The sequence below is a fragment of the Nicotiana tabacum genome, chromosome 24, assembly GCF_000715075.1.
Source record: "Nicotiana tabacum cultivar K326 chromosome 24, ASM71507v2, whole genome shotgun sequence".
NCBI classification, from domain to species: domain Eukaryota; kingdom Viridiplantae; phylum Streptophyta; class Magnoliopsida; order Solanales; family Solanaceae; genus Nicotiana; species Nicotiana tabacum.
The window spans coordinates 90,319,896-90,346,690 of record NC_134103.1 but is presented as its reverse complement, the minus strand read 5'-3'; the positions used below and the strand labels follow the sequence as shown (position 1 = coordinate 90,346,690).

The 26,795-nt window shown below is 33.1% G+C and overlaps 2 protein-coding genes across 3 annotated transcripts; one reads left to right on the top strand and one right to left on the bottom strand.

The window, feature by feature from the left end:
* Positions 1-5,667: 5,667 nt before the first annotated feature.
* On the top strand, positions 5,668-12,369 carry LOC107829060 (beta-fructofuranosidase, insoluble isoenzyme 1). Of its 2 annotated transcripts, none has more exons than XM_075247249.1 (5): positions 5,668-5,954; positions 10,109-11,127; positions 11,219-11,463; positions 11,837-11,933; positions 12,041-12,369. In XM_075247249.1, the coding sequence occupies exons 1-5, from the start codon at positions 5,759-5,761 to the stop codon at positions 12,218-12,220; spliced, it is 1,737 nt and encodes a 578-aa protein (XP_075103350.1). In that variant the 5' UTR covers positions 5,668-5,758; the 3' UTR covers positions 12,221-12,369. The 2 variants fall into 2 exon arrangements, with proteins under 2 accessions (XP_075103350.1, XP_075103351.1); XM_075247250.1 differs by lacking the exon at positions 5,668-5,954 and adding an exon at positions 9,867-10,002.
* An 8,575-nt stretch (positions 12,370-20,944) lies between these two features.
* On the bottom strand, positions 20,945-23,713 carry LOC107829070 (small ribosomal subunit protein uS11y-like). Its single transcript, XM_016656501.2, has 6 exons — positions 23,561-23,713; positions 23,123-23,242; positions 22,988-23,033; positions 22,337-22,422; positions 21,425-21,554; positions 20,945-21,263 (listed from the first exon to the last, which is right to left on the bottom strand). The coding sequence occupies exons 1-6, from the start codon at positions 23,663-23,665 to the stop codon at positions 21,196-21,198; spliced, it is 555 nt and encodes a 184-aa protein (XP_016511987.1). The 5' UTR covers positions 23,666-23,713; the 3' UTR covers positions 20,945-21,195.
* Positions 23,714-26,795: the final 3,082 nt, after the last annotated feature.

Genomic DNA, 26,795 nt, shown 5'->3' with positions numbered 1-26,795 from the left:
GGCACGTTACTCTCAAAATAATAAGAACAAAAATATGCAATTTCCTTTACAAGATAGGCTTCGCATATAGATCCTTCAATACTATTCATTTGCTTAACAAATTATTTGCATTTTCCAATTGTCCTACATAATGTCATGTTAGCCAAGAACATTCAAATAAAATAGAATATTATATCAAACATATAATATTACCTCTCAAAGGGATATATCCATCTGCATTGAACAGGCCCTCCAAGTTGTACCTCATGTACAAGGTGGATTGGAAGGTGTTCCATCACATCAAAGAAACCACATGAAAATATGTTTTCCATCTTACTAGAAGCTACACGAATGTTCTCATCCATCCGAAGTAGGTTTTCTTCCCTTAAGGTGGTAGAACAAAAGTCTTTGAAAATAAACTAATCTCTGTGATGGGTTTTCAGATTCTTTCAGCCAAACCACAAAATGCAATAAGCACTAAGGTCTCCATGAAAACATGACAGTCATGACTTTTCAAATGGCTCAACTTCCCTACCACCATATCTACTATTTTTCCTAGATTTGACGCATAACCCTCGGGCATCTTCAATTTCGTAACTCAATCACAAATTTGTCGTCTTTCCTCCAAAGTGAATGTGTAACTTGCTTTGGGCTTGAACACCTTACCATTGTTTGTTGTCTGCAAGTATAATTCAGGTTGCCTGCAATATTCTTGTAAGTCCATTCTAGCCTTCGGGTTATCTTTTTTCTTACCTTTAACATCCATCACCATATTGAACAAATTGTCAAAATAATTCTTTTCAATATGCATGACATCAAGATTGTGTCGGAGAAGATTATCCTTCCAATAAGGCAACTCCCAAAATATACTCTGTTTCGTCCAATTATGAGTAACATACCATATCCGAGGAATCCAAAAGGTGGAGCCTCAGTAACTTTACTGAAGTTCTGGACCCTCTCCCAAATTTCCTCACCTGAAAGTATCGGAGGTGGCGAATCATATTCCACTTTATTCTTTTTGAATATATTTTTCATCCTTCTAAACTCATGATCATCACGCAAGAACTGACGGTGACAATCAAACCATGATTGCTTTCGGCCATGTTTCAAAGTGAACGCTTTACCATTTTTCATGCAGTAAGGACAAGCTAGCTTCCCAGCAGTCATCCACCCAGACAATTTAAACATAAACTATAAGTTCAATTCATATCCTAAAAGTTCAACCACTACCCCTAAAAGTTCAATTTATACCCTAAAAGTTCAATTCAGATCCAAAAGGTTCAACCATTACCTCTAAAAGTTCAATTCATATCCTAAAAGTTCAACCCATACCCTAAACAATTCAATTAACCTCACAAAACATAAGCTCTATCCAAAAACGTTCAACACTTACCCCTTAAAATTCAGTTCATACCCTAAAAGTTCAATTCACAAGAACAAATCCTAAAAACTCAATTCAATTCAAAATTAATAATTCAATTCCTAACTAAACTATTCAAGTCAATACAAACTTAAACATTCAATTTACACCATATGTAATCAATTCAATTAAAACAAGACCTAAACCCTAGGTTTCAATAAAATACAAAGTTAAACAATCAATTTAAACATTAATTAACTAATTCATAATTAATTAAAAAATATTAAATTTAAACAAAAAAGATATAAGTTATAATTGAAACCTAGAATTTTTAGGAGATGGAGAAGGAGGGGCGGCAGTGGAGTCAGTAGTAGCGGCGACGGCGGGGGAGTGGCGACGCAGGGGCAGTGGTGACGTGGGGTGGGGAATGGGATTTGTGTGAGAAAAATAAAGAAGGAGAGGGGGAAGGGTGTTGTGTGTGTGAGGGAGAAGAGAGTAGTTAGAAAATTTTGAGAAGAGAGTAAGATAAATGAGGGGAAAATCCCGTATTTGGGATCTGAAATTAGAATTATCGACCAACGTTGGCCGGTAATTTTGGTCGGTACACAAAGTGACGGGTGTTGACTGTATTTTGACTATTAACCGACCAACTTTGGTCGGTTATTTAAAAAAATTAAATTGTTTTTTTTGTGTACTTATATCTTAAAATATTATAAACTATAAGCATTTATTTTATTCATATATATATTTACTATAAATAATTATAAACTATAAGCATAATCTTTATAAATAATTATATTAACTAATTACTTTTAATAAATTATAAGCATCTATATAAGTTAATTTTTTAAGTTATAATTAAGTATATGAGCAATTTCACACACTATATCGTAATTGATGATCAATCACATACATTACTACGTACGAAAACTTTATCAATTGATAAACCAATATTATTCTATTTTAAATGTGTTTAGTCGTTTGACCTATTAACTCGTTTACTTAATGCTAATAACTTCTTTCATTTCTTTAATTTGTGATCCATATATACATGTCAAAGATGTTTAGTATTAATTCTTCTATATTTCACTCATTCATCATTAATAATGCATGACATAGATTAATCGATATAGGTCGAGACATTTTGTTTTTAATATTCGTCGATATAGGTCGAAACGTTTTGTTTTTAATATTCATCTATGCATCTAAGTAAGTTATAAGTCGATGAACCAATTTATAAATAGATATATTTGATGATGATCAATTATATATACTAATTAGATTATTGCTTCTTCACAAGTCTATCCCCAAAAGAACCCGACCATGTGGTCCTAGCGCTTCGTGTTCTTAAATATATGCGGCTATATATATATATATATATACATACACACACTTCGTTGTACTACTTTAACTATATATAGCTTGTTATAGTATATGTTAGTGTATTCATTATTTGTATTACAAAATAAAGTGTTAACGGATTACATTTATATTATTTAGATAGTAAATATTAATGTGATTCAAAAGTTTGAACATGTTTGACCTATTAACCGACCAACTTTGGTCGGTTATTTTCCATAAATTGCATATACCGATCAAAGTTGGTCGGTAAAATCGTCCCCTGCAATAGCTACCAGTTTTGGTCGGTAAACTTAACTATAAATTCTATAAATTTTATAAAATATTTTAAATAATAATATAATTATTAAAATTTAAAAATGTGGGTCCACATTACTGACCATTGTTGGTCGGTAATCAAAAAGGTGCTTTGACTAAGCAAGTCTGACCACTGCGGTCAAATATTTGACTAATATACGGACCAACTTTGGTCGGTATGTAATTTTAAAAAAATATAATATTTTTTTTTGTAGTTTCCGTCCGTTTTGGATGAATTTTTGGTCGCTTTTGTTGACCGACCAACGTTGGTCGGTATGGCTTGGTCGATTTTTTCCGGATTTTTGGTAGTGTATATTGTGCAAACTGGTGTATGAGTTGCAAAAATTATTGAATAATTAATTTAAATAGCCACTTACTTAAAAAAAATAGTCATATAATGTATGCGATACAACCCAAAGAGACCACACCCCAAAATAAGCTATTAAGGTGGGAGAACCTAATGCTATATAAACCCCACATCAGCACATTGCAATACGAAAATATAGGAATCAAGTTATATACCTTGCAATGAATCATAACAAATCATCATGTTCCGTATCCGTCTTCCTCGACGGCTCCACATTGTGTAGCTTTCACTCTACCACAAGTAGGTAGCCCTTTCCCGTGTAGGTATTTTCGAGTAAGGTGCCCAAGCACCCCGTGATTAGTTGTGCGCTAGACATTTCTAGTCCCGGGTGAACACTGCAATACCGGCGTCACCATTCATGATACGGTGAGATGGGTGGTGGATAACACTTATTCCATTGATACAACCGAGGAAGAGCTACACACCAAAAGCTAACTATTGAAGTGGGAGAACCCAAGGCTATATAAACCTCACAACACATTATAATATCGATGTATGTATAACAACAACAAAAAATCCAGTGTAATCATATAAGTGAGGTATGAGGAGGATAGTGTGTACGCAAATCTTATCCCTACCTTATAAAATTTGAGAGGCTATTCAATAGACCTATCGATGTATGTAACTATGTACGGTTAAATGTTTACCCAATTGAATAATACATTGGTAATGTAACTTGTCACGAGCACCACAGGTGCTGCACAAGTTTACGTATAAAAAATATCTAAAACTGTAATAAATAGTAGATATGAACCTACAATTTAAAAAAATATAATGATTTTAATACTAAGAACCTAAAAAATTAAACCAATAGAATTTAAATTCTGGATCCGTCTGACCACCGGTAATTATTGCAAGTTGCAACATTCAAGTTTTGAGCGGTTGAGACTCTAACGATCGACTGAATTGTTGGCAAACTGAAGACTATATGTATTTAATAACCACCCACCCCATCAAAAGAAAAAATAAAGAAAGTAAAAAATGACTGAGGTTGCCAATTTGAAGAAAAGAAAAATAGAGGTTATAAAAATAGCCAGTTGCTGACTGTTCCTTCCTAGATGATTATGGGCGAAAACAGGAAATAAGGGTTGACAAATCCAGCACAATTTTGGACTTGTCCCGTTCACTCTAACCTTTGACTTCTGACTCTTCAAGTACTCATTTTTGAATTGCTTTCTAAAAATCAAAATATTGTTTTGACAAATCAAAAGAAAATCATATTGAAATTTCATACTGCAATTTTGAAAATTAGAAAATAAGAGTATTCTGAAAGAGGATAACTTTCCCCAATATTTAAAATACAAGAATTTGTAGTTACGTACTGTAACTGAGTATTTTATTCTCTTGAATTTTCTATCGAGTTATTCCACCGTCAAATATCAATGGTCTTCGTCTTCTTTTGATTTTTCTAAGTCTCGACCAAAGAGTACTGTTTACTTATTTGGGTAAGTCTCTCACTTTTCCTTAACTGTTAATAGAGTATTCAAACTCGTAACACTATAATTCTTTATGGTTATTTTTAAGACAAACATTCATTTTAAGTATTTCTAGCCAATAGATACTAAAGATAAAACTTACATATATAAAGATAGGAAGAATATTATGTATGGCTCTGAAAATTTCAGTTTTGTTGTTGAAAAATTGCAATCCAACAAATATTGAACTGATTTTTTCTATATAGGATGTCCCCGAAGGAACAACAAATATCATTTGATCTAAAATTAAACTAAACATTATCGTCAAGGCGTATAGTTTCGTGACATTAACGGAAGTTTTGCCTACAATAAGTGTTGGTTTAATTCTCATCATTTCGTTTTCCTTTTCCCATCTCTATCCCCTAACAAAATGGAAAATATTTATTTAAAGACAGGAACATTTATTGATATTGTCTAAAAGTTCTGTTGGAAAACAAATATAAAATAAAAAAATTAAATATAACACACCGTGACCCAATGACGGTAACATGTTTCTCAAAAAAAAAAAAAAAATTTAAAAGTCCAAGTCAACTTGCATACACACAAAGAAAGTACGTAACAAATGGCAAAAGCCATGTGGGAGGAAAAAACGGTAAACAAAAGGAGGAAAGGAGTGGGAAACAAGAACAAAAAATTTAATTTTAAATTTAATAAGAGAAGCATCAGAGAATTTTCCCTCAGTCTATTTATCAAAACATTTATTCAACGTTTACTCCTATGCATTTTTGTTCAACACCAAAAATCTTTGAAAAGTAAACAATATAATCTTAGTCTTCATATTTATCCACTCATCTCTGAGTTATTGTACTTTTCTCTATAAATACTCTTCACATTCTTTCTTCTACTTCACAACACTTCTCTCTCATTACTACAAAAAAAAAAAGGATTTAGAGAACAACTATTTCAGTTCTAAAAAGAGAGATGGAGTTTTTAAGAAACTCTTCTCTTTGGGCTTTGCAAATTCTTTTGCTGTATTTCTTTGCTTTTGTTTCAAACAATGGTGGTGTCGATGCTTCTCACAAAGTTTATATGCACTTGCAATCTACTAGCTCTGCTAATGTTAAAAATGTCCACAGAACTGGTTACCATTTTCAACCACCCAAAAACTGGATTAACGGTACGTTTTCATGTCTCTGTCTTTGTCTGATTTAGACGTCGTGAGTTCTGAATAAGAATGTTGAATTTGCGGTTTCTTCTTGGCTTTGAAAGTGTCTACATAAGTAAATTTATGGTTTGTGATGTTTTTATGAATTGTTGTTGTTCTCATGCAATTTTGGGCAATGGTGTAATAATTAAATTCATTGCATTCTAATCAATGAGATGAGACTTTAGAAAGAAAAAAATTTGTTTTCGGCAAAGAGAAGTAATTAATGCTTTTTTCTCTTTCAGCTAAATTTTAGGTTTTCACGTCTCTGAATAACTTGCAGATTTTGTTTATTCAATAATTATTGCCTGATTGGTTGTCATCTTGTTGACTGGAAATGTTGAGTTATTTTAATTTGTTAGAGTATAATACTCTGACAGCTTTTGAGTTAATGAAACTACATGTTGCCCATGACGAGTAGAGTCACTTATTAATAATTGGTAATTAATAAATGTCACCGTTCTATAGATGCATTCAAGAAGTGAAGATATGAAAATATTACGTTATCTTACTCACAGCAACTCATGAGTCAAACTTAGAACCAGCCTGTCTTTTTCTACTTATATAAATCATTGTTCTTTGTTTGAAATTTGACTCTACTATAATAAGCGGCGAATTCAGAATTTTATGGTCATAACTCAAGTATCTTTTATGTAAAATTGGTACCAATAAAAGAAGGGTTCTGCACAGCTAGCTATTTAAACTTGACTGTAAAACTGTCATTTCATTCTAGCATTTATCTACGATTAGGCAGGGGCAAAGCTAGGTGGGCGGACGGGCGAACTCCTTCACCCGAGAATTACACAATTTTTTTTATGTACATAACTTCTTCTTGTATTTATTTTTTTTATTTTTTGAATTCCCTTGGTAAAAATCATGCAATTAGGTTATCGGGATATAAAATTTATTGGGCTAAAACGATCCAAAAATATTCTAACATGGTGTGATATTGTTTTGGGCAAGCTCGCACGATTTTCTCCAAAAGGCATCTCACCATTAAGAGCATTCAATTTCTTATAAGTAGCTTCTTTTTTTTTATATTTTTCATGTGAGATTTTATTCACACACTAACAGAACTATTATTAGGATGCTTATCCTGGAAAACAAATAACGATGCATGAATTGTAATTTGTGGACAAAATTACTTCTCGTACTTGACTTCTTGAAAAGCAAAGAAAAGTGATATGTGCATTGAATACACAAGATGTAATCTATGCCTCCAAATCACCAATAGATTAATTCCTTCATTTAATATTTTGAACACTATATGGTTTCACATGTGATCTTAGTCTCAAAGTGGGAGATTTGACCTATTGAACCTGTTGCAATAAATGGCAAACCAACCCCCTTCTCGTTTTTGTGGATAAAATAAAGTGTAGGTAACATTATTCTAAGCTGATCAAGTGGGCTTGATGCATGATATTTTGTTTACATTGAGCATTAATATCAGTAGAGATTTATAGAGTAAATGATTTAATCAACTTCGACTTCCTCCAACCCCAGGGGGGAATGGTGTGGTTGTGGGGGTGGGGAGGTGGGGGGTTGGTGGCCGATTAATCTGACCCAAATGACAAATGGATCATATAATATAACTAGTTTTAGTATACGTGCGTTGCACGTGTTTTTGCTTCTATTAATAAAAAGTGTATAAAATTTAGAATAAGAATGAACTATGTGTGATAACAATTGACATCAAGATAAATGTAATATTTATTTAAATTAAAAAATAAATGTTACATTGATGAAATAATTGAATACATAGTTATTGGTTATCTTTTGAATTTTCAACGATTAAGAATTTAAGTAGGTTATTTATATATTTCTTATGAAGATAAGCATGATATATTATATTTTTGTATCTAACTAATATCTTTTATAGACGATATTCTTGGTGTAAGAAAAATTTCTCTATTTTATTTTATTAAGATACTAAAATTATATACAATTAAGATATTAGTTCATTGAAAATTTAGAAAATCAATTGTAATATGCAACATATAAAATGTTAATGGTAGTTATCATTATATCTAACATGGAAAGTATATTTATGTTGATATATTTATTTCTCATAATTTTTTAAATATTTACCACTAATAAATTTATTCTAATAGAATTTAAATGATTAATTATATTTAAGCAAAAAAAGAAAAAATAGACAAACGCGTATTGTTTGCATATGGAGAAGTATGGAGAAGCTTACCATAAATTGATATAATTCTTTTATTAATTGAAAATGTCATAAAATTTCGGAAATGTTAAGGACTTCTTACCTAATTCAAATAAGGTTTGAATTAGTAAATAAAAATTTGATTTGATTTTAAAGTCCTAATTATTAGGAAAGTAATTTAAATTATAATTTTATCTAATGTAAAACTGATTTTTAAAGGGTAAAAATGCGAACGATATTTCGCTAAAAGCCTTCGTGCTTTTAATATAATATAGATACTAATACATGTGGATGTGAAGTGATATAGAAGCCAAAATGCCCTAAAGTACGTGAAATATAGAGCCAAAACATGTGACGTAAAGCTAAAAAGGAAGTTTTAACCATAAATGTTTGAAGTTCAGATTTTGTTTCTTCTCTTGACAATCCATGTATCTATCTCACTATCTGTAACACGTAGAATTCTCTCTTCTTCTTTTTTCTTTGCTGAAGTAACACGTAAAATTCCACACAAATAATAATAATAATAATAATAATAATAATAATAATAATAATAATAATAATAATAATAATAATAATAATAATAATAATAATAATAATAATAATAATAATAATAATAATAATAATAATCATAATAATACTTAGAAAGAGAGAAAGTAAAGAACCAGAAAACGACCCTCATTTAATTTTCTTTCTCTGTGAGGAATAAAGAAAAATCCAAATGACTTTGGAGCAACTTGTAAGGAAGTCTTCGGGCATGTCGGTTATCAAACTTCTGGTCATCTTTTGTCTTCATTTAATTTTTTTTCTTTGATTGTTGTATCTTTGACTTCTTTTTTACTACATATATCGAACATGTTGCTTTATTATAATTCAGTTACTTCAAAATAATAAAATATTTCATCATTTGTGAGAGGTTGGCCTGGTGAGGCTGAGGAGGGATAGAGGTAGGTGTAAGAAGAATTGAGAAAAAGTGATTAGGTATGACATGACCTTAATAGGAGGGTGTGGAGGTTGAGAATTAGGGTAAAAGGCTAGTAGGTAGGCATGCGTGTCTCATTTCTAGGCCGGTATCAATAGTATTAGTCTCGTATTTTCGTATCTTCTTACACACCGATTTCTTTTATTATATATTATTTCTTTCGCTTCGATTATACTATCATCTATTCTTATTGTCGTTACGACTTGTTCTTTCTGTTTTTTTTATATTTTTTCCTTGAGCGGAGAGTCTATCGAAAAGAGTCTTTATATCTTCACAAAGGTAGGAGTAATGTTTGCATACACCCTACCCTCCTCAAACCCTATTTCATGAGATTACACTGAGTTTATTGTTCTTCGTCATTTCTTGGATCCACTGTAAATTTTTTCTTCTTTTTAACATTCTTGGACAAGGGGTGTGGTGCCTTTTGGTTTCGTAGTTAAGGAATGTTTGCAATTTGAAGTTATGGTGCTTGCATGAGTTGGTTCCCTTCAGAAACTCACAAAAAATAGGATAAGAGTTAGTTCTATGTTGAACTAGAAAAAGACCACTAATCTTTTTGCAATTCCTAGAGTTCTGTATTTTCACCTTTCATTTACTCCATCAATTAGTTATTGGGGTCTGCATCAAAACTTCCATCAAAACTGCAAAATATGTGCATTCTTCATCTAGATACTTAAATAACTAGATGATAATTTCTCTGTTTATGCTCCCTTTAGGTTTCACAATTTTTTTTTAATATCCTACAATTAAGGTGTGGTTTCTTGCTATATATGTGTCTCGAATGTATTTTTAATTGTATTTTTCTAATCAATCTCGATTTTTTCCATTTTTTTCATGGTTTCTTGGATGCTTCAAACAAACAACAGATCCAAATGGTGAGTCAGAATTTTCTTGTGTACTATATTTTTTTTTCCTAATACTAGCCATAATGAAATTTCATTTACTCATTACCTTTTACTCTGTTACTTTTGTTCTCAACAGGCCCAATGTATTACAATGGAGTGTACCATCTATTCTACCAATACAACCCAAAAGGAGCAGTTTGGGGCAACATAGTTTGGGCCCATTCAGTCTCAACAGATTTGATTAATTGGATACCACTTGAGCCTGCTATTTACCCTTCCAAAATATTTGACAAGTTTGGAACATGGTCAGGTTCAGCTACAATTTTGCCAGGCAACAAGCCCATTATCCTCTACACTGGAATTATAGATGCTAACAGGACACAAGTCCAAAACTACGCGATCCCGGCTAACTTGTCCGATCCATATCTCCGTAAATGGATCAAGCCCGATAACAATCCGTTAATCGTTGCTGACATGAGCATCAACAAAACTCAATTTCGCGACCCAACGACAGCTTGGATGGGCCGAGATGGTCATTGGAGAATCTTGGTTGGGAGTGTGAGGAATCATAGAGGAAAGGCAATATTGTACAGAAGTAAGGACTTCATGAAATGGACCAAAGCCAAACATCCACTTCATACAGCTACCAATACTGGAAATTGGGAATGCCCTGATTTTTTCCCAGTGTCATTAAAGCATACAAATGGTTTGGATACCTCATACAATGGTGAATACATTAAGCATGTTCTTAAGGTTAGTCTTGATGTTACGAGGTTTGAGTACTACACAGTCGGTACCTATGACACCAAAAAAGATAGGTATATTCCAGATAACACTTCTGTTGATGGTTGGAAGGGATTGAGACTTGACTATGGTAATTATTATGCGTCCAAATCATTCTATGACCCTAGCAAGAATCGAAGAATTATGTTGGGTTGGGCTAATGAATCAGATACTGTTGATGACGATGTCAGGAAAGGATGGGCCGGAGTCCACCCTATCCCTCGCAAGCTATGGCTTGATCCAAGTGGAAAGCAATTGGTTCAATGGCCTGTTAAAGAATTAGAAACTCTAAGAAAGGAAAAGGTCCAACTAAGTAATCACAAGTTGTACAAGGGAGAAAAGATTGAAGTCAAAGGAATCACAGTTGCACAGGTTTGGACTTCATTTTTTTTCATTTTTATACTTATATTTGAGACAAGAAAGACAAACTAAGTCTGACTTAGAGCATTCATGAAAATTGCAGGCTGATGTTGAAGTGACTTTCTCGTTCGCAAGTTTGGACAAGGCAGAGCCATTTGATCCTAGTTGGGCTGATCTTTACGCGCAAGATGTATGCTTCATTAAGGGTTCAACAGTCCAAGGTGGACTCGGGCCATTTGGACTCATAACTTTGGCTTCTAAAAACTTGGAAGAATACACACCTGTTTTCTTTAGAGTTTTTAAAGCTCAAGATAAATACAAGGTTCTTATGTGCTCTGATGCCTCGAGGTTTGTTCTTTACGTTCTTAACACCCTGAATCCACACAAAAAAATCCACTTCATTAACAAATATGAACATCTTTCTATTTTCTTGTTCTCTCACCTTTTCTGAGCCGAGGGTGTACTGAAAACAGCCTCTCTACCTTCACTAGGTAGGGTAAAGGTCTATATACACACAACCCTCCCCATACCCCAAGCTCACCTGTGGGAATATACTGAGTTTGTTGTTGTTGTTCATTGCAGTCCCACTATAAACTAAGTTGCAACTTTTTACATAATTCTCTGTTAAGACTTGTTTTTATATCTCTAGCAATTGGCTAAATGGCTATTTAACTTCAATTGATTGATTTGTTTGTTGAATTATATTTGTTGGTGTCACCAGGTCAACCCTCAAGAATGAAACAACTATGTACAAACCGTCGTTTGCTGGATATGTGGATGTAGATTTAGCATATAAGAAGTTGTCTCTTAGGAGTTTGGTAAGATCTCTTTCTTTCTTCAAAAGAATCTTGAATTCTCTCTTATTCTTTGTTAATTTACATGGTTATATATTTTGTGTGTATTGACAATTTAGTTATATTTGCAGATTGATAACTCAGTAGTGGAAAGTTTTGGTGCTGGAGGAAAAACATGTATTACATCAAGAGTTTATCCAACATTAGCAATCTTTGATAAGGCACATTTGTTTGCCTTCAACAATGGCACAGAAGCAATCACAATTGAGACTCTAAATGCCTGGAGCATGGCCGATGCTAAGCTGCACTAAAACAGTGGGTGAACAGAACAAAGGAAAAAAGAAAATAGTTATGATTTTATATTTATGTTCTGTCTCAAAGACAGTCTATAGATTTTTAACTTGGAGTTATTCATGAATGATGCATTTTTTAATATTAACATCATGCCAGATTTCTGTTATTGTCCCTAATCCGATCTCAAATATATTGATCAATGCCTTCTCATTTGAAAAATGGAATGAAACGTTCCCATTGCAAATCAGTGGCGTAGCTACGTGTACTATGTGAGAAAAGACCCAAAATAGTTGAGTATCTTTGGACTTTAACTCAAATTAGTCATATTTCTTTTACATGAAGCACTAATAGTCCATATTCTTTAATAAAGTGGAGCACTAATAAAGTGGTACACTTTTAGTCTCCATGTTTGATATGAAAAAATATATTTTTCAATTTTCTCATGTTTGATTGGCTTAAATATTTTAAAAAATATTTTTCTAATGAACTCATTTTCCTCCAATTGGAGGAAAATATTTTCCCTGTCAAGAGAAGGAAAAACATTTTCCAAAACTTTTCTTCAACCTTGCACGCCCTTTTCTTCAAACTTTTCTTCATTGTATACATTTTCTAGCATATACATAGATTATACATTTATTATACATAATTATACCTCCACCGACAATTTTTAGTCTAAGCAGTTAGGTAGGCGGCTATTTGGGTTAATTCTTCTTCTTTTTATGTTGTAGAAAAGTGTTTTCTTTCATTTCTATAAAATGATATAGCAAAAAGTATTTTCTTTTCATGATATAGAAAAAGTATTTTCTTTCGTTCTAACAAAATGAGTACTTTTTCATGTTGTAGAAAGAGTAGTTTCTTTTTCAACCAAAAAAAAGAGTATTTTCTTTTTAGTTGTGTAACACAAATTTCAACGTTGTTTTTGCGAGAAAAGGTAAAGCAACACATTAATCATTTTAGTTTGTGTAAAGTTTTAAAAGAATAATTAAATTCTTAAAAAAAATAGAGTCTTGAAAACGTTGGGTAATTGGGGTTGAGGGGAGGGGAGGGGGAAGGGGAGCACGGAAAATATGGGGATTTGGGAGAAGGGGGAGGGGGTAAGAAAAGTAGCATAAAAAAATTTCTAAAAAATATTTTTTACTCTCTAAACAAAACAAACACTAGAAAAAAATTTCCTGAAAATATTTTTCACTCACCAACCAAACAAGGAAAAATAAATGATAACCGCTCATTTTTTAGGAAAATATTTTTTTTCATATCAAACATGGAGACTAAAAGTGTACCACTTTATTAAAGAATTTGGACTATTAGTGCGCCATGTGAAAAAAATAGGACTAGTTTGAGTTAAAGTCCAAAGATACTGGACTATTTTGAGCCTTTTCTCTACACTATGTCAAGGGTGATCAAGCGAACATACTTTTTTCTAAAAAATTATTACATTTTAAACACCTTTAATATAGTTGAGTGAGACAGTCCAATGGTCCAGGGTCTTCAAAGTGAGATATTGTTCACAGATTCAATTCCCTGTCTAAATATTTGGCCATTTTGTTTGCCAAAACTAAACGGAAATTCCTTACTACGCCCACTGAGTACAATCCGGTACATCAAGAAAGATTAACTACAAGCGATCCATGTAACAACCTTATATTGGGTATTCATGGTATACTCTAAAGCTTATTGAAGATAAGCTTTTACTTAAGTTAGGGGTAAGGACAACAATACAACAATTAATTCAAACAATCCTCTTTAGTTACTTGCGAGCCTAAAAATGTTTCTTGTTGAATTTCAACAAACAGAACAAAACTAGTTCAACACTTTGGTTTCCAAGCTTGGTAACAAGGTTTCTATATCTTTTTGCATCTTCTTTAATCTGGTGTTGAAGATTCTTTTTCACTTATGTTTGTCTTAAAAAGGAAAGACCTCTCCACTTGTTTCAACAATGACTGAACCCTTCTTTGTCCCAAGTCTTACAAAACCGTGTGGGTATTTTCTGCAAATTGTTATAATGCCAACATAACATTGGAAGCCATAGCAATAATTAAACAATACATCACCAGTCACCACCATTCTCTGGAAAATTAAATGCGGTAGCTTTGCCTGCTTAAGAGGGCAGAATACAACTATACTGATTCTTTCAACTAAGCAATTTTTATTTCTTAAGCTGGCTCTTCTCCGTTGTTCTGGCTAACCTCAACTATTTTTGGTAATGCTCGAAAGTTAAACAAAGATATATTAGGGAGAGAAGAAATTTAAGCAGCAAAATATACTTTGAGAGGATAACTCCTGCGAAGGGCTAGGTCTATTGTTTGGATTGCAGAGGCTTCTTTCAATGCCCATCACATTATAATCGACAAATAAGGTCGTTTCTTCGAGATATACATATCCAACTGTAATAAAAACTAACGCAATGGGTTATAAACTACGCATGTATTTTGTTAAAAGAATAAATATTCATAGCTGTAAACCACAATTTTGGAAATAACTATTACCATTGTTAAGTCGTATTCAGCGGAGATGAGAATGTTGAGATAGATGTGTGGGTATATTAAAAAAGATTAGATCAGGAATGAAGGACAAGGTGGGAGTGACACCCGTGGTAGACAAGTGGGGGGAAGCGAGGCTGAGATGGTTCGGGCATGTAAAAAACATATCCAAATACCCCAGTGAGGAGGTGTAAGAGGTTAGTCATGGTGGATCTGAGGAGGGATAGAGGCAAGCCTAAAAAGTATTACGGAGAGGTGATAAGGCAAGATATAATACATCTTCAGCTTACCGAGAACATTACTCTTGATAGCAAGGTGGGGAGATTGAGAATTATGGTAGAAGACTAGTAGGTAGTCGCGAGAGTATCCTTCTCTTGTAGGATTAATAGTATTCTCATATTTCTATATACCTAGACATGCATTATTACCGGTATTTCTTTTGCTTCAGTTTTCTTGTTATAGTGCTGTTGTTGGTAATATGCCATGTTACTATTGCCTTTCCATGGTTTGTGCATTATTGTTTTCTTTTCAGAAAGTGATGTGACTATGCTTCACCTAAGATGAGGGTCCATCGGAAATAGCCTCCCTATCTTCACATGCTAGGGGTAAGATCTGCGTACACACTACCATCATCAGACCCCACTTATAAGATTACACTGAGTTTGTTGTTGCGTTGTTACATCGTACACCACCTTAACTATAATTGAGCTACTGATTTCTCTGCTAAAACTATTAAGCTGTTATGAATAGAATTGTACTTAGAGTGAATATCTATCTTTTAGAGAGTTTGTTACTTTATGGTTAAGTCATTTTTTACCCTATAAATAGAGGGGCTTTACCCCATTGTAAATCATCTGAAATTCAATAAGAATTACCTCTCTCTTTTCCTTGCAATATTATTCTTTTCCTTATTGTTTTATTTCACGTTATCAGCACGAGACTGTACCGTCTCAAAAAGCTCTTTGAGAAGAATAAGGTATAATTTTTCTCCTCTTTTAATTATGACTAATATTACGAAAAGGAAGTTTGTTGCTTTGGAGATGCCATTAAAGATAAAAATAAAGCATCTATCCAAGATTGTGCTAAGGCCTTGATTTTCTTGCGCCATCACCTTGATAAAGGGTTAAAAATAGAATATCTCACAGTCAAAGATCCACTTGTTTTGTGGAATGGCTTAAAGGAAAGATATGACAACTTAAAGTTGGTCACTCTTCCACAAACACGATATGATTGGGCTCATCTGAGGCTCCAAGACTTTAAGTCTGTTTCTGAATACAATTCTACGATGTTCAGAATTACTTCTAAATTGAAACTCTGTGAAGATAGTATCACTGACTATGATATGCTTGAAAAAACGTTCACAATATTTCGTGCCTCCAATATGATCCTGCAACAACAGTATAGAGAGAAAGGTTTCAAGAAGCACTCTAAGTTGATTTCTCTTCTCCTTATGGCTGAATGAAACAACGACTTGCTAATGAGAAATCACGAAAATCGACCCGCTGGGTCTACACCATTGCCTGAAGTGGATGAGGTGTATTCACATTATACTAAGCATGAAAAAGGTCGTGGTCGTGGCCGTGGACAAGGAAAAAAAATTCCTCGTGTTAATTATTTTCCGAAGAAAAATAACCACCAAAAGTGGAAAGGGAAAGAAGAGAAGTCAAAGGCAAATGGTTCAGAAACTGAATGCTATCATTGCGGTGGAAAAGGGCATTGGGCAAATATTTGTCGTATACCAAGATATTTGGTTGAGCTTTATCAAGCGTCTCTGAAGAATAAAGGCCTGAAGCTAATTTTATCTGTGACAATGAATTTGACATCACCCACTTGGATGTGGTAGATTTCTTTGAGCACCCTGATGGAAAAATAGATCACTTGATCGATGATGGATCTGTGATTAAAGATGATTGAGTAGTTTGATTTTTATTTTTGCCTATTAATAGTTGTTAGTAAATAAATATGTAATTATTGTTCTTTATATGAGCAGTAATTAATATTATTTATTTTATAAAATAGTGTTAGTTCGTTTTGATTAAATATAATTTTAGTATTCGTTTTAGACAATGTTTGAATTTGCTTAGTTCCAATATTTAGTAACGTATTTGACCAGTGATGATACACTATTTCCGTTAGCCATTCGGTCTTTAGAAAACTTATATGCCCGAGTTTGGAGAATATTACACGCTTCAATTGTCCTTTATGGAGAAATCCATCTTTCAATTTCATAGGTAAACAATATTAAAATATAATAAATGTTGTGAACATTGCTGGAGAGGAAATCAATAAAGAATGCACCCGAGGAATATTGAATCCGTACTAAAGCATTTACAGTTTTTCTTCCTCTTAAGGAAAGTTCTCATTTTACTTTCAAAGGAAGACTATCTGTTTGGCCAAGCTTCTCGGCAGCTAAAAGTGTTTTTTTTCAAAAAATATTTTTTTTCTCAATTTGAGGTGTTTGGCCAACCTTTCTTTTGAAAAAATAGTATTTTTGGCTAGAAGTAAAAGCAGTTTTGAAGAAGAAAAAAAAGTAATTTCTCTCCAGAAACAGAAGCAGAAGTAGTTTTGAGTTTTCTTCCTACCAAAAATACCCTTCGCAAAATATTATATATACCAAAATAACCTTACTTAGTTAAACTATTAAATAATATAAAATGACTTTTGGGATGAACTTTTATATTTATTGAATGATTTTTGATATATTTAAATTATCTTGAAAGAATAAAGTACTTTTTAATTTTATTTTTATATTTTACTTAAATAAAATAAAAAACTTAATTATTATCTTCAACAATAAAATTTGTAATTATTTATCTACTTATATAATATTAACTATTAAACAAATCTGTTCATGTCATTTTTGTAATTTGACACATAAAAGCACTTTTTGAAAAACTTGGTCAAACACAAATTATTGTTTAAAAGTATTTTTCAAATTGATTAGCCAAACACAAACTGCTTTTCTCCAAAAATACTTTTTTGAAAAGCACTTCTCAAAATAAGCTGATTTTTCCAACTTGACCAAATATGTTATTAGTTTCTGTCAAACTCATATCGTGGAAATAATATACAAAGAGGTCATTTCATTTCTAAAAGAAACCTCTGATTCTTTTTTAAATCTCAGTGTATTGATCCTTTGGATTCCTACGCAAATTTATGCATGTAAAACTGTCTCAGGCCGACAAATTATCATAAATATTCTCTGTTGTAATTAGTTTTGAGTCATGAACTTAATATATCCCACTTAAAAAATTTTGGATGCGCAGTATATGTGCCTGTAGCACCGCCATATCGCACTAAAATGGGTCCCCAAAGAAGGTTAGGAATATATGTTGGGCTTGAATCACCCTCCATTATTCGCTACCTCGAAACATTAACGGGAGATTTATTCACTGTTCGATTTGCAGATTGTCGATTCGATGAGATATTTTTCCCAAAATTAGGGGGGAAATGGTGAAACCAAACGAGAAATTTTGTAGAAAATCCATCATTATCTCATCTTGATCCACGTGCCTCTATTTGTGAAAAAAAATGTAAAAGATTATTCATTTGTAGAAAATAACAAATCAAATGCAGACGCATTTACGGATCTGAAAAGTATAACAAAATCACATATCCCTGCAGAGAATGTTCCAATCCGTATTGATGTCTCTGTTAAAAATCTTCTAGTGTCATAACTAATGAATCAAAAGCACGCCTAAAACGTGGAAGACCATTGGGTTCTAAGGATTGAAATCCTAGAAAAAGAAAAACAAATGATCGAGATGATACTACGAAAGAGTCTCGAAAAGAAATCCACGATTTAACCAATCCTGAGATTCATGAGGAAATCACTGAGCATGATACTTAAGAAAATAAGGAACTACCAATAAATCCAATCGATATTAAGACAAATTTGAATCGATTGGATATAGTGGTGGATTATGTCTTTGCATACAATGTTGCATCTAGCATTATGCAAGATAGTGAGGATATTGAACCGCAATCTGTTGGACAATATCGACAAAGACGTGATTGGCCAAAATGATAAGAAGCAATCCAATCCGAGTTGGATTCACTTGCGAAACATGAAGTTTTTGGGCCTGTAGTCCAAACACCTAATGGCGTTAAGCCTATTAGCTATAAATAGGTCTTTGTACGCAAGAGGAATGAGAAAAATGAGGTACAAAAATATAAGGCACGCCTGGTGTCGATTATGAAGAGACATATTCACATGTTATGGATGCAATAATATTTCGTTATCTCATTAGTTTTGATGTCCATGAAAAGCTTGACATGCATTTAATGGATGTGGTTACAGTCTACCTTTACGGGTCACTTGATAATGAGATATACATAAAAATTTCCGAGGCATTTAAAATGCCTGACACACATAATTCAAAGTCCCGGAAAATATTTTCAATCAAATTGCAAAGATCTTTGTATGATCTAAAGCAATCAGAAAGAATGTGGTATAACTGCCTAAGTGAGTATTTATTAAAGGAAGGTTATACAAATGATGACATTTGTCCATATATTTTTATAAAAAAAAAAAATAACATCAGAATTTGTTGCACTTGCCGTATATGTTGATGACATAAAACTTATTGGAACTTATATAGAACTCCAAAAGGCAATTTATTATTTAAAGAAGGAATTCGAGATGAAAGAATTTGGAAAGACAAAATTATGTCTCGGTTTATAAATTGAACATTTGGCAAACGGAACTTTTGTTCATCATTCTGCGTACATAGAAAAGGTATTGAAACGATTTTACATGGATGGAGCACATCCATTAAGTACTCCGATGGTTGTTCGATTACTTGATGTGAATATGAATCCATTCCGATCTCAAGAAAAGAATGAAGAGCTACTTGGTCCTGAAGTTCCATATCTTAGTGTAATTGGTGCACTAATGTATCTTGTTAACACTACAAGGCCTGACATAACTTTTCCAGTTAATGTCTTAGCAAGATATAGTTATACTCCTACAAGGAGACATTGAAATGTAATCAAACACATATTGCAGTATCTAAAAGGGAATACCGATATGGGCTTATTTTATGGCAACAAATGCAGTCCCGATCTTGTTTGTTATGCCGATGCTGGGTATTTATCCGACCCACACAAGGCTCGACCTGTGGAGGCACTGTCATATCCTGGCGATCGACTAAGCAATCAATCGTAGCTAATTCATCTAATCAAGCTGAGATAATTGCTATTCATGAAGCAAGTCGAGAATGTGTGTGGTTGAGGTCTATAATACATCTTATTCGAGACAAATGTGATTTGAAATGTGACAAATTACCCATAATTTTGTATGAAGACAATGCAGCATGCATAGCCCAATTGAAGGGAGGATTCATAAAAGGAGATAGGACAAACCACATTTCACCGAAGTTATTTTTCACACATAAGCTTCAAAAGAATGGTGATATCAATGTGCAACAGATTCGTTCAAATGATAATATGGCTGATTTGTTCACAAAATCTCTATCAATGTCAACCTTCAAGAAACTAGTATACAAATTTGAGATGCGAAGGCTCAAGGATGTGAATTGATGCTCTCATCATGGGAGTTAATACGCGTTGTACTCTTTTTCCCTTACAAGGTTTTGTCCCACTCGGTTTTCCTTGCAAGGTTTTTAACGAGGCAACCAAAAAGCGTATTTCTAAACATGTGCTCTTTTTCCTTCTCTAGAATATTTTTCTCACTGGGTTTTATTTTAGTTAAGGTTTTAACGAGACACATTATCTATTGAGTAGACATTCAAAGAGGAGTGTTATGAATAAAATTGTACTTAGAGTGAATGTCTATCTTTTAGAAAGTTTGTTACTTTATGGCTAAATCATTTTCTCTCCTATAAATAGAGGGATTTTACCCCATTGTTGATCATTTGAAATTCATTAAGAATTACCTCTCTTTTCCTTGCAATATTATTCTTTTCCTTATTGTTTTATTTCATAAGCTACTTTCACAGCCAATATTATTTGTCCTACTCATTTGGAAAGTCTTCAAATTTACCCTCAGTGCATAAAGAAAATTACTCAATTTGATCAGTTCTACAAAAAAGCTAATAGTTCAAAACAGCCATCAAAGCATTAGTTCTCAAACTGGTAAACAGCTAAAAGCAATGTGCGGATATTGATTTAAAAGTAGTGGTATTAGATTATTCCCATTCAGTTTCAGCTGTTCCAACTCTAATATTTTTACGTCTTAGTACTTTTAAACTGATCCACTTGTTTGGATTGCTGTTGCTATAATGTTGTTAGAGATGCACGTCTATAAAACACAATGTTAATAAGGAAGAAGCAACAAAAATTCAATCATCAAAAACAAAGACAACTTACGAATCCAACTCAACGAAATACTTGCTACCTCACAAGCTTGCAAAATTCCAACTGAACACAAGTCAAAATGACCTTGTACTGAGGCTACAAAATGTTTAAATCTAAGATGTAAAAAGACAATCAAAGATGCAACCCTTGACCAAAATATTCTGCCATGCAGCAAGTATGGTGCTGAGAAGAATTCACAGCCTCCGTCCCCTTCTACCACCCTTTCTGCGAGTGCTGTCTGTGGGAATAGGAGTAACATCCTCTGACAAAATAAAGCAAAACGTACTTTCAGCAGGGTTTCAAACTTATGATGCTAAACTAAAGACTAAAACATTAGAGCAGGTAGTCAATACAATAGAATTCCGAAGCAATTAGGCCTGGTAGATGATACTGAACTACTCAACAATTACAGAAGTTATTTACCTATGCGTCCAATTTTCATTCCAGATCGAGCAAGGGCTCGAAGGGCGGATTGGGCACCAGGACCAGGAGTCTTAGTTTTGTTACCTCCTGTAGCCCGAAGCTTAATGTGAAGAGCATTAATTCCAAGCTCCTGTTAATTCACAAAAGCGAGTTGCAAATCAGCTTAACTTTCAAGCTATTAAAATACACCTCAAGGAACACCAAAAGGCAGCTAGAAATGACATTAAAACCTTCATGCGCAATCTAATGTGAAATATTTTTTAATCAAACAATTAGCCTTCCACTCTACTTCCAAATTCAACTTTGAATTGCTTTGGCTATTCAGACAACTAACTCGTGCTTGGACGTGGTCGACACACAATATTATTAATAACGAGTATAGGTAACAGAATCATCGAATAGCTGTCAGACAATCTTACATGGGTTGACATTACATAAATCAAGACCAAGTACAACCTTCAAATCAGCAAATATTACATTTTTCATCAGCAAGAGATGTTTAAAAAGAGCTAAAACATAAAGGAACAGAGTACAGGTAAGCTAAGCATCTATGGACAAAGGTACTGAACATTCATTATTACATTAATGATTTTAATGGAAAACACCCATGATTTAGATAGAACCGTCAAAAACCTGAAAGCTTGAACGCAATATGCCCACAAAGTAAACACACATTTGATCAAGCACACAATCTTACAAAGCCTAAGCTAAAGCTTAAAATTTTTTACAGTTCATAACACCTCTTGAAATAACTTCAATCTGTTGTAATCCTCACAAAGTAATGGGATCCAAAACATGGTTCTTTTTATATCTTCTAGTGGCTTAAGAAGTGGAATGTATATCTTGAATTAATATATCATAAAAATGATGAAGGGAAAAAACTGTGAAAACAAGATGATCAATATGCCTTACCTTGCATCGTTGAGAAACATCTTGTGCTGCAAGCATAGCAGCATAAGGAGAAGATTCATCTCGGTCAGCCTTCACCTTCATACCACCTGTAAAGTAGAACAGGTCTAAGTGAAAAAGACAGATCCTCCAAACTGGTTTCCCAATTAAGGAAGATAAATAATACCAAATAAACAGATAAGTTGAGATAAAATGTGTTTGCCAATTTCATTCAGAAATCTAAAAAAATTCATGCATTTCATACATTAAATTCTAAATAGGTTTTAGTTATGTTAACATTTACACTTTATGTCCTATGCTATTCTAGGAGTTGTTAAACCTTTTAGAGATTAATATGTCAATAGAAGATATAACGAATTATTTTGTATAATATTGGCATGAAGTGAGTTTAAATGGAGAAACATGGTCAATGAGGATGCACGTAGACTCAACTTGTTTAGGACTGAGGTGTAGAAGTTGTTGTAAAATTGTAGTACAAAGTCATACATTTTCTACAAGAAAATTAAAAAACTGGAAACATACAATCTGCTTACTGTGTGGTTATAAAATCCTTTTTTGGCTGAAGAAATTAAGTTTTTCACGAGCCCACTAATGATGAAATCCAGAACAAAAAACTACACAAATGTAACTACTCCCACATTACAGAGTACATACCAGTAATGCGGACCATTGTTTCCCGTCCAGACAAATCAGTCACATGCTGCAATTAACATACAAGCTCAAATTCAATCCTTTAGCTTCTTCTACAAACCAGAACAAGTACCATGGAAGAAAAAATCAAGAACTTACGATGAAAGTGTCGTTGAAAGAGGCGAAAATGTGGGCAACACCAAAGACCAATTCACCCTCCCTGGTAGCTGGTCCTAGGGTTACAGTCTCTTCCTTGGGCTCCCTGGTCCTTCTCTTAGACTATAAATCCAATACAATCCATCAACATAAACTTAGCGGAATTACTTTTAAAAAAAATTTAAAAAAAAACAACCTTAAATCTATAAAATGCTTAAGAACCATCCATTATCAAACTTAAGACCATCAGCATACATTTACTTTGCTAAAACATTATTAAGAATCTAAATTCTCGGATACAAATCTAGCTGAATAATTAATACATTTCCAGTACATTTGCACAAGTACTAACAAATAAACTCCATTATCTATATTAATTAACATCGTACGAGTTTAATTCGGTGAGTTACACAGTAATTTAAACAGAAATTAAGAGAATACCATGTTTCGGTTGATTTGCTGATGAGACGGCTGAGCTGCTACTGAAGCTTGAAAAACCCTAGCTGTGGAGGTGGTGCGAATAGCTGAGGAAGAGTGTTTATACATCTGCCTTTGTTTATATAGCTAGGGTTTTGATGAAGTTTGATAATATCATAAAGGTCCCTCTTCTTTATTTTGGATCGTGAATGCCCCTAATCCTTTGATGGAGTGCCTGATGGACCCCATCTTGTTAATTACTCCTATGTCACAATTGGTAAAAATATTCTTTTTGTCCTATTTTATTTCATGTTTTAAATTTTAAATAAAAATAAGAACTTAATTAAAGCCTTTAAGAAATAAAAATTAAAATTAACCAACTTAAAATCTCTAAGAATGAAGCTACCAACTGGTTTGCTTTGTAAGGCTCCAAATGCTATTCAGTTTTATCATGGCTTTTTTTAATTATAATCACTCGTTTAAAAATTATGACGTCTCAATTAATTGAATTGCTCACCAGCTTCTTAATCTTTCAGAATTAGATTAGCTCTAATACATGGTGTTATATGACAAAACATAAAGCTAGAATATTTTCGTAAGAATTCTATTGAAGATAGCAATTGCTTGAGAAAAAAAAAAGATCAATTTATAATAAGGATCAAAGGCGTTGGCTTGTAGTACAGATTAAAGTAAGTTTCAGTGGCGGAGACATTCTTTAGCAGGGAATGTCATCCAATACCATTTAGCAAAAAATATTCCTTATATATGCGAGGACAAATAATACAATATTTTTTTTTTAAAATTAATTTATCTATTTATACTATATTAAAAGCACGAAATCTCTTAGTGAATGTCGTTTGTTTTTTTTACCCTTTAAAAAAAAGTCCATACTAGACAAAATAGTCATTTAATTATTCACCTAATATTTCTAAGATTTTGGTTATTAAATCTTTTTCCATTTGAACTAGAAAGAAATTCCTAAAATTTAGGACTTTAAAGTCAATCGAAATTTTATCTTACTTAAATCTTGTTCTTATTTGAACTATATATGTTACGTAATTATAATTCTTATATGTTATTTTTTATAGAAAAAAAGTAAATGAAACTAAAGTAACTAATTGATCCAAAAAATTTAAGGCTAATATTTAAGAGGGCACGTAAAATATTGTGCACGCAAGTCAAACTTTTAATTTGAAAAATGGGAACATTAATGATAATTCATACTGAGGTGGCATGAATTTAGACTTTAAAGAGCATTGGGTCATTCTTTTTTCTTTGAACAATAAGGACTTAGAATTTGAAGTATACTCAAATTTTTTATCCACTTTATTGTCTAAATATTAAGAAATAATGTTTCAAAAAAATATATATTAAGAAATAATTATATGATAATCTTTTTTAAATGTAAAATTATTATTTTTTTGGCAAGTAAATGTTTTATTTCACAAACCAAATATAACATTACAGCACTTGTTTTACTAGGAACTTGGACATCATGCCCCAAGTCTTATACTCATTAGACTCTATCATTGAGTACAAGAATGAAAACAACTAAGGTTATCCTCAATCTCTAGGGTACCACTTCATAGCTTGCAACTTCCTAGTTAGCTTCTTATACTGATTTCCTCGTTTATGGACTTCCTGTGCTATCAATCGTAAGATGATCTCCTTTGTCCTGGACTTGCCTTGAAATATCCTCAAGTTCCTTTCCATCCATGTATGGTAGACACACGCTGCCATGCATAGTCTATACATATTAGCCATTGATGACTGTCCTTTTGCATGAACCTCTGCCCATTGAACTTCTTTAGACCATCCTTGAGCTCTCTTTTTGATTCCCTGTCATTCCAATAATCTCTCCCACATTTTCGATGTAATTTCACATTTAAAGAATAGCTGCTCAGTTGTTTCTGGTTCTCTAACACATAGTGGGCATGTCAAGTCTTCAATCTGACTCCATTTAGCTATTCCATCTCTTGTTTGCAATCTCCCTTGTAAGTTTAGATATAATATTAACACTCATCTAGGAGCCCCGTAGTTCTTACATATTAGTCTTCTCCAAGAACATTTAGGGAACTCACATCGAAGCTTCATGTACATTCTGAATAGAAAAGGTCCTTATCAGTATGAATTCTTTCTCTTGTAGTCCCACTTCTTCTAGGTATTTTGCTGCTTTTAAGATCTTCTGTATAATCCGAGATGCTTGCTTAGGTTGACTCATCCACAGTGTAGTTCTTCTCCTATAGTAGCAATGTATCCACTTTACCCATAGCTTATCCTTTTTTGTACAAACATTCCACAGTAGTCTGCATATAGTAGCCTTGTTCCAAGCTTGAATATCCATGATATTTAGTCCCCCCTGTAACTTTTGGAATACAGACTTTATCCCACGAAATTAGTGCCCTTTTTGAATTATCTACTCCTCATGTCCATAAGAATCTTTTGCATACACTTTCGACCAATTGAATCAGCTTCTTTGGTAGGGTAAATATTTGAGACCAGAATGTTTGGATGGAGAAGAGAACACTGTTGATTAGCTGAAGTCTCCCTGCATAAGACAATAGCTTTGATGTCCAGCTTGTGACCCTGCCTATTATCTTATCAATTAGGGGCTTACATTGAGCCAAGGACAGTCCTTTTGTGCTAAGAAGTACCCCTAAGAGGAAGTTCTCCTTTTAAGAAACCAAGGTGGTCAAGTATGTCAAGCTGTAATTGTTGATTAACTCCACCAAAGTAAACACTGTTTTTCTCCACATTTGCCTCCAGGCCTGACACTCTTGAGAACATATGAAAACAAGCATACAAAGCTTTCACAGAAGCCATATAACCTCTACAAAATAGTAGAAGGTCATTTGCAAAATCAAGTTGTACTATGTTCAACTTTGCATACTTGGGATGGAATTTAAACTCCTTATTCTCTTTCAGCCTCTTTAGAACTCTTGTGAAATATTTCATGACTAGTACAAATAGGAAAGGGGATATAGGGTCCCCCTGTCCGAGTCCTTTCTTTGCTGGGAATGACTTCATAGGATTCCCACTAATGAGAATGGAATAAGAGACTGTAGTGACACACTTCATGACCCATTGAATGAAAATTTTTAGGAAATTCAGTTGAATTAGAACCTGTTCTAGAAAGCACCACTCCACAAAATCATATGTCTTCCTCATATCAATCTTCATACAGCATCTTGGAGAGATATACTTCCTGTTATACCCTTTAACTAGTTCATGACTTAGTATAATATTATCTGATACTACC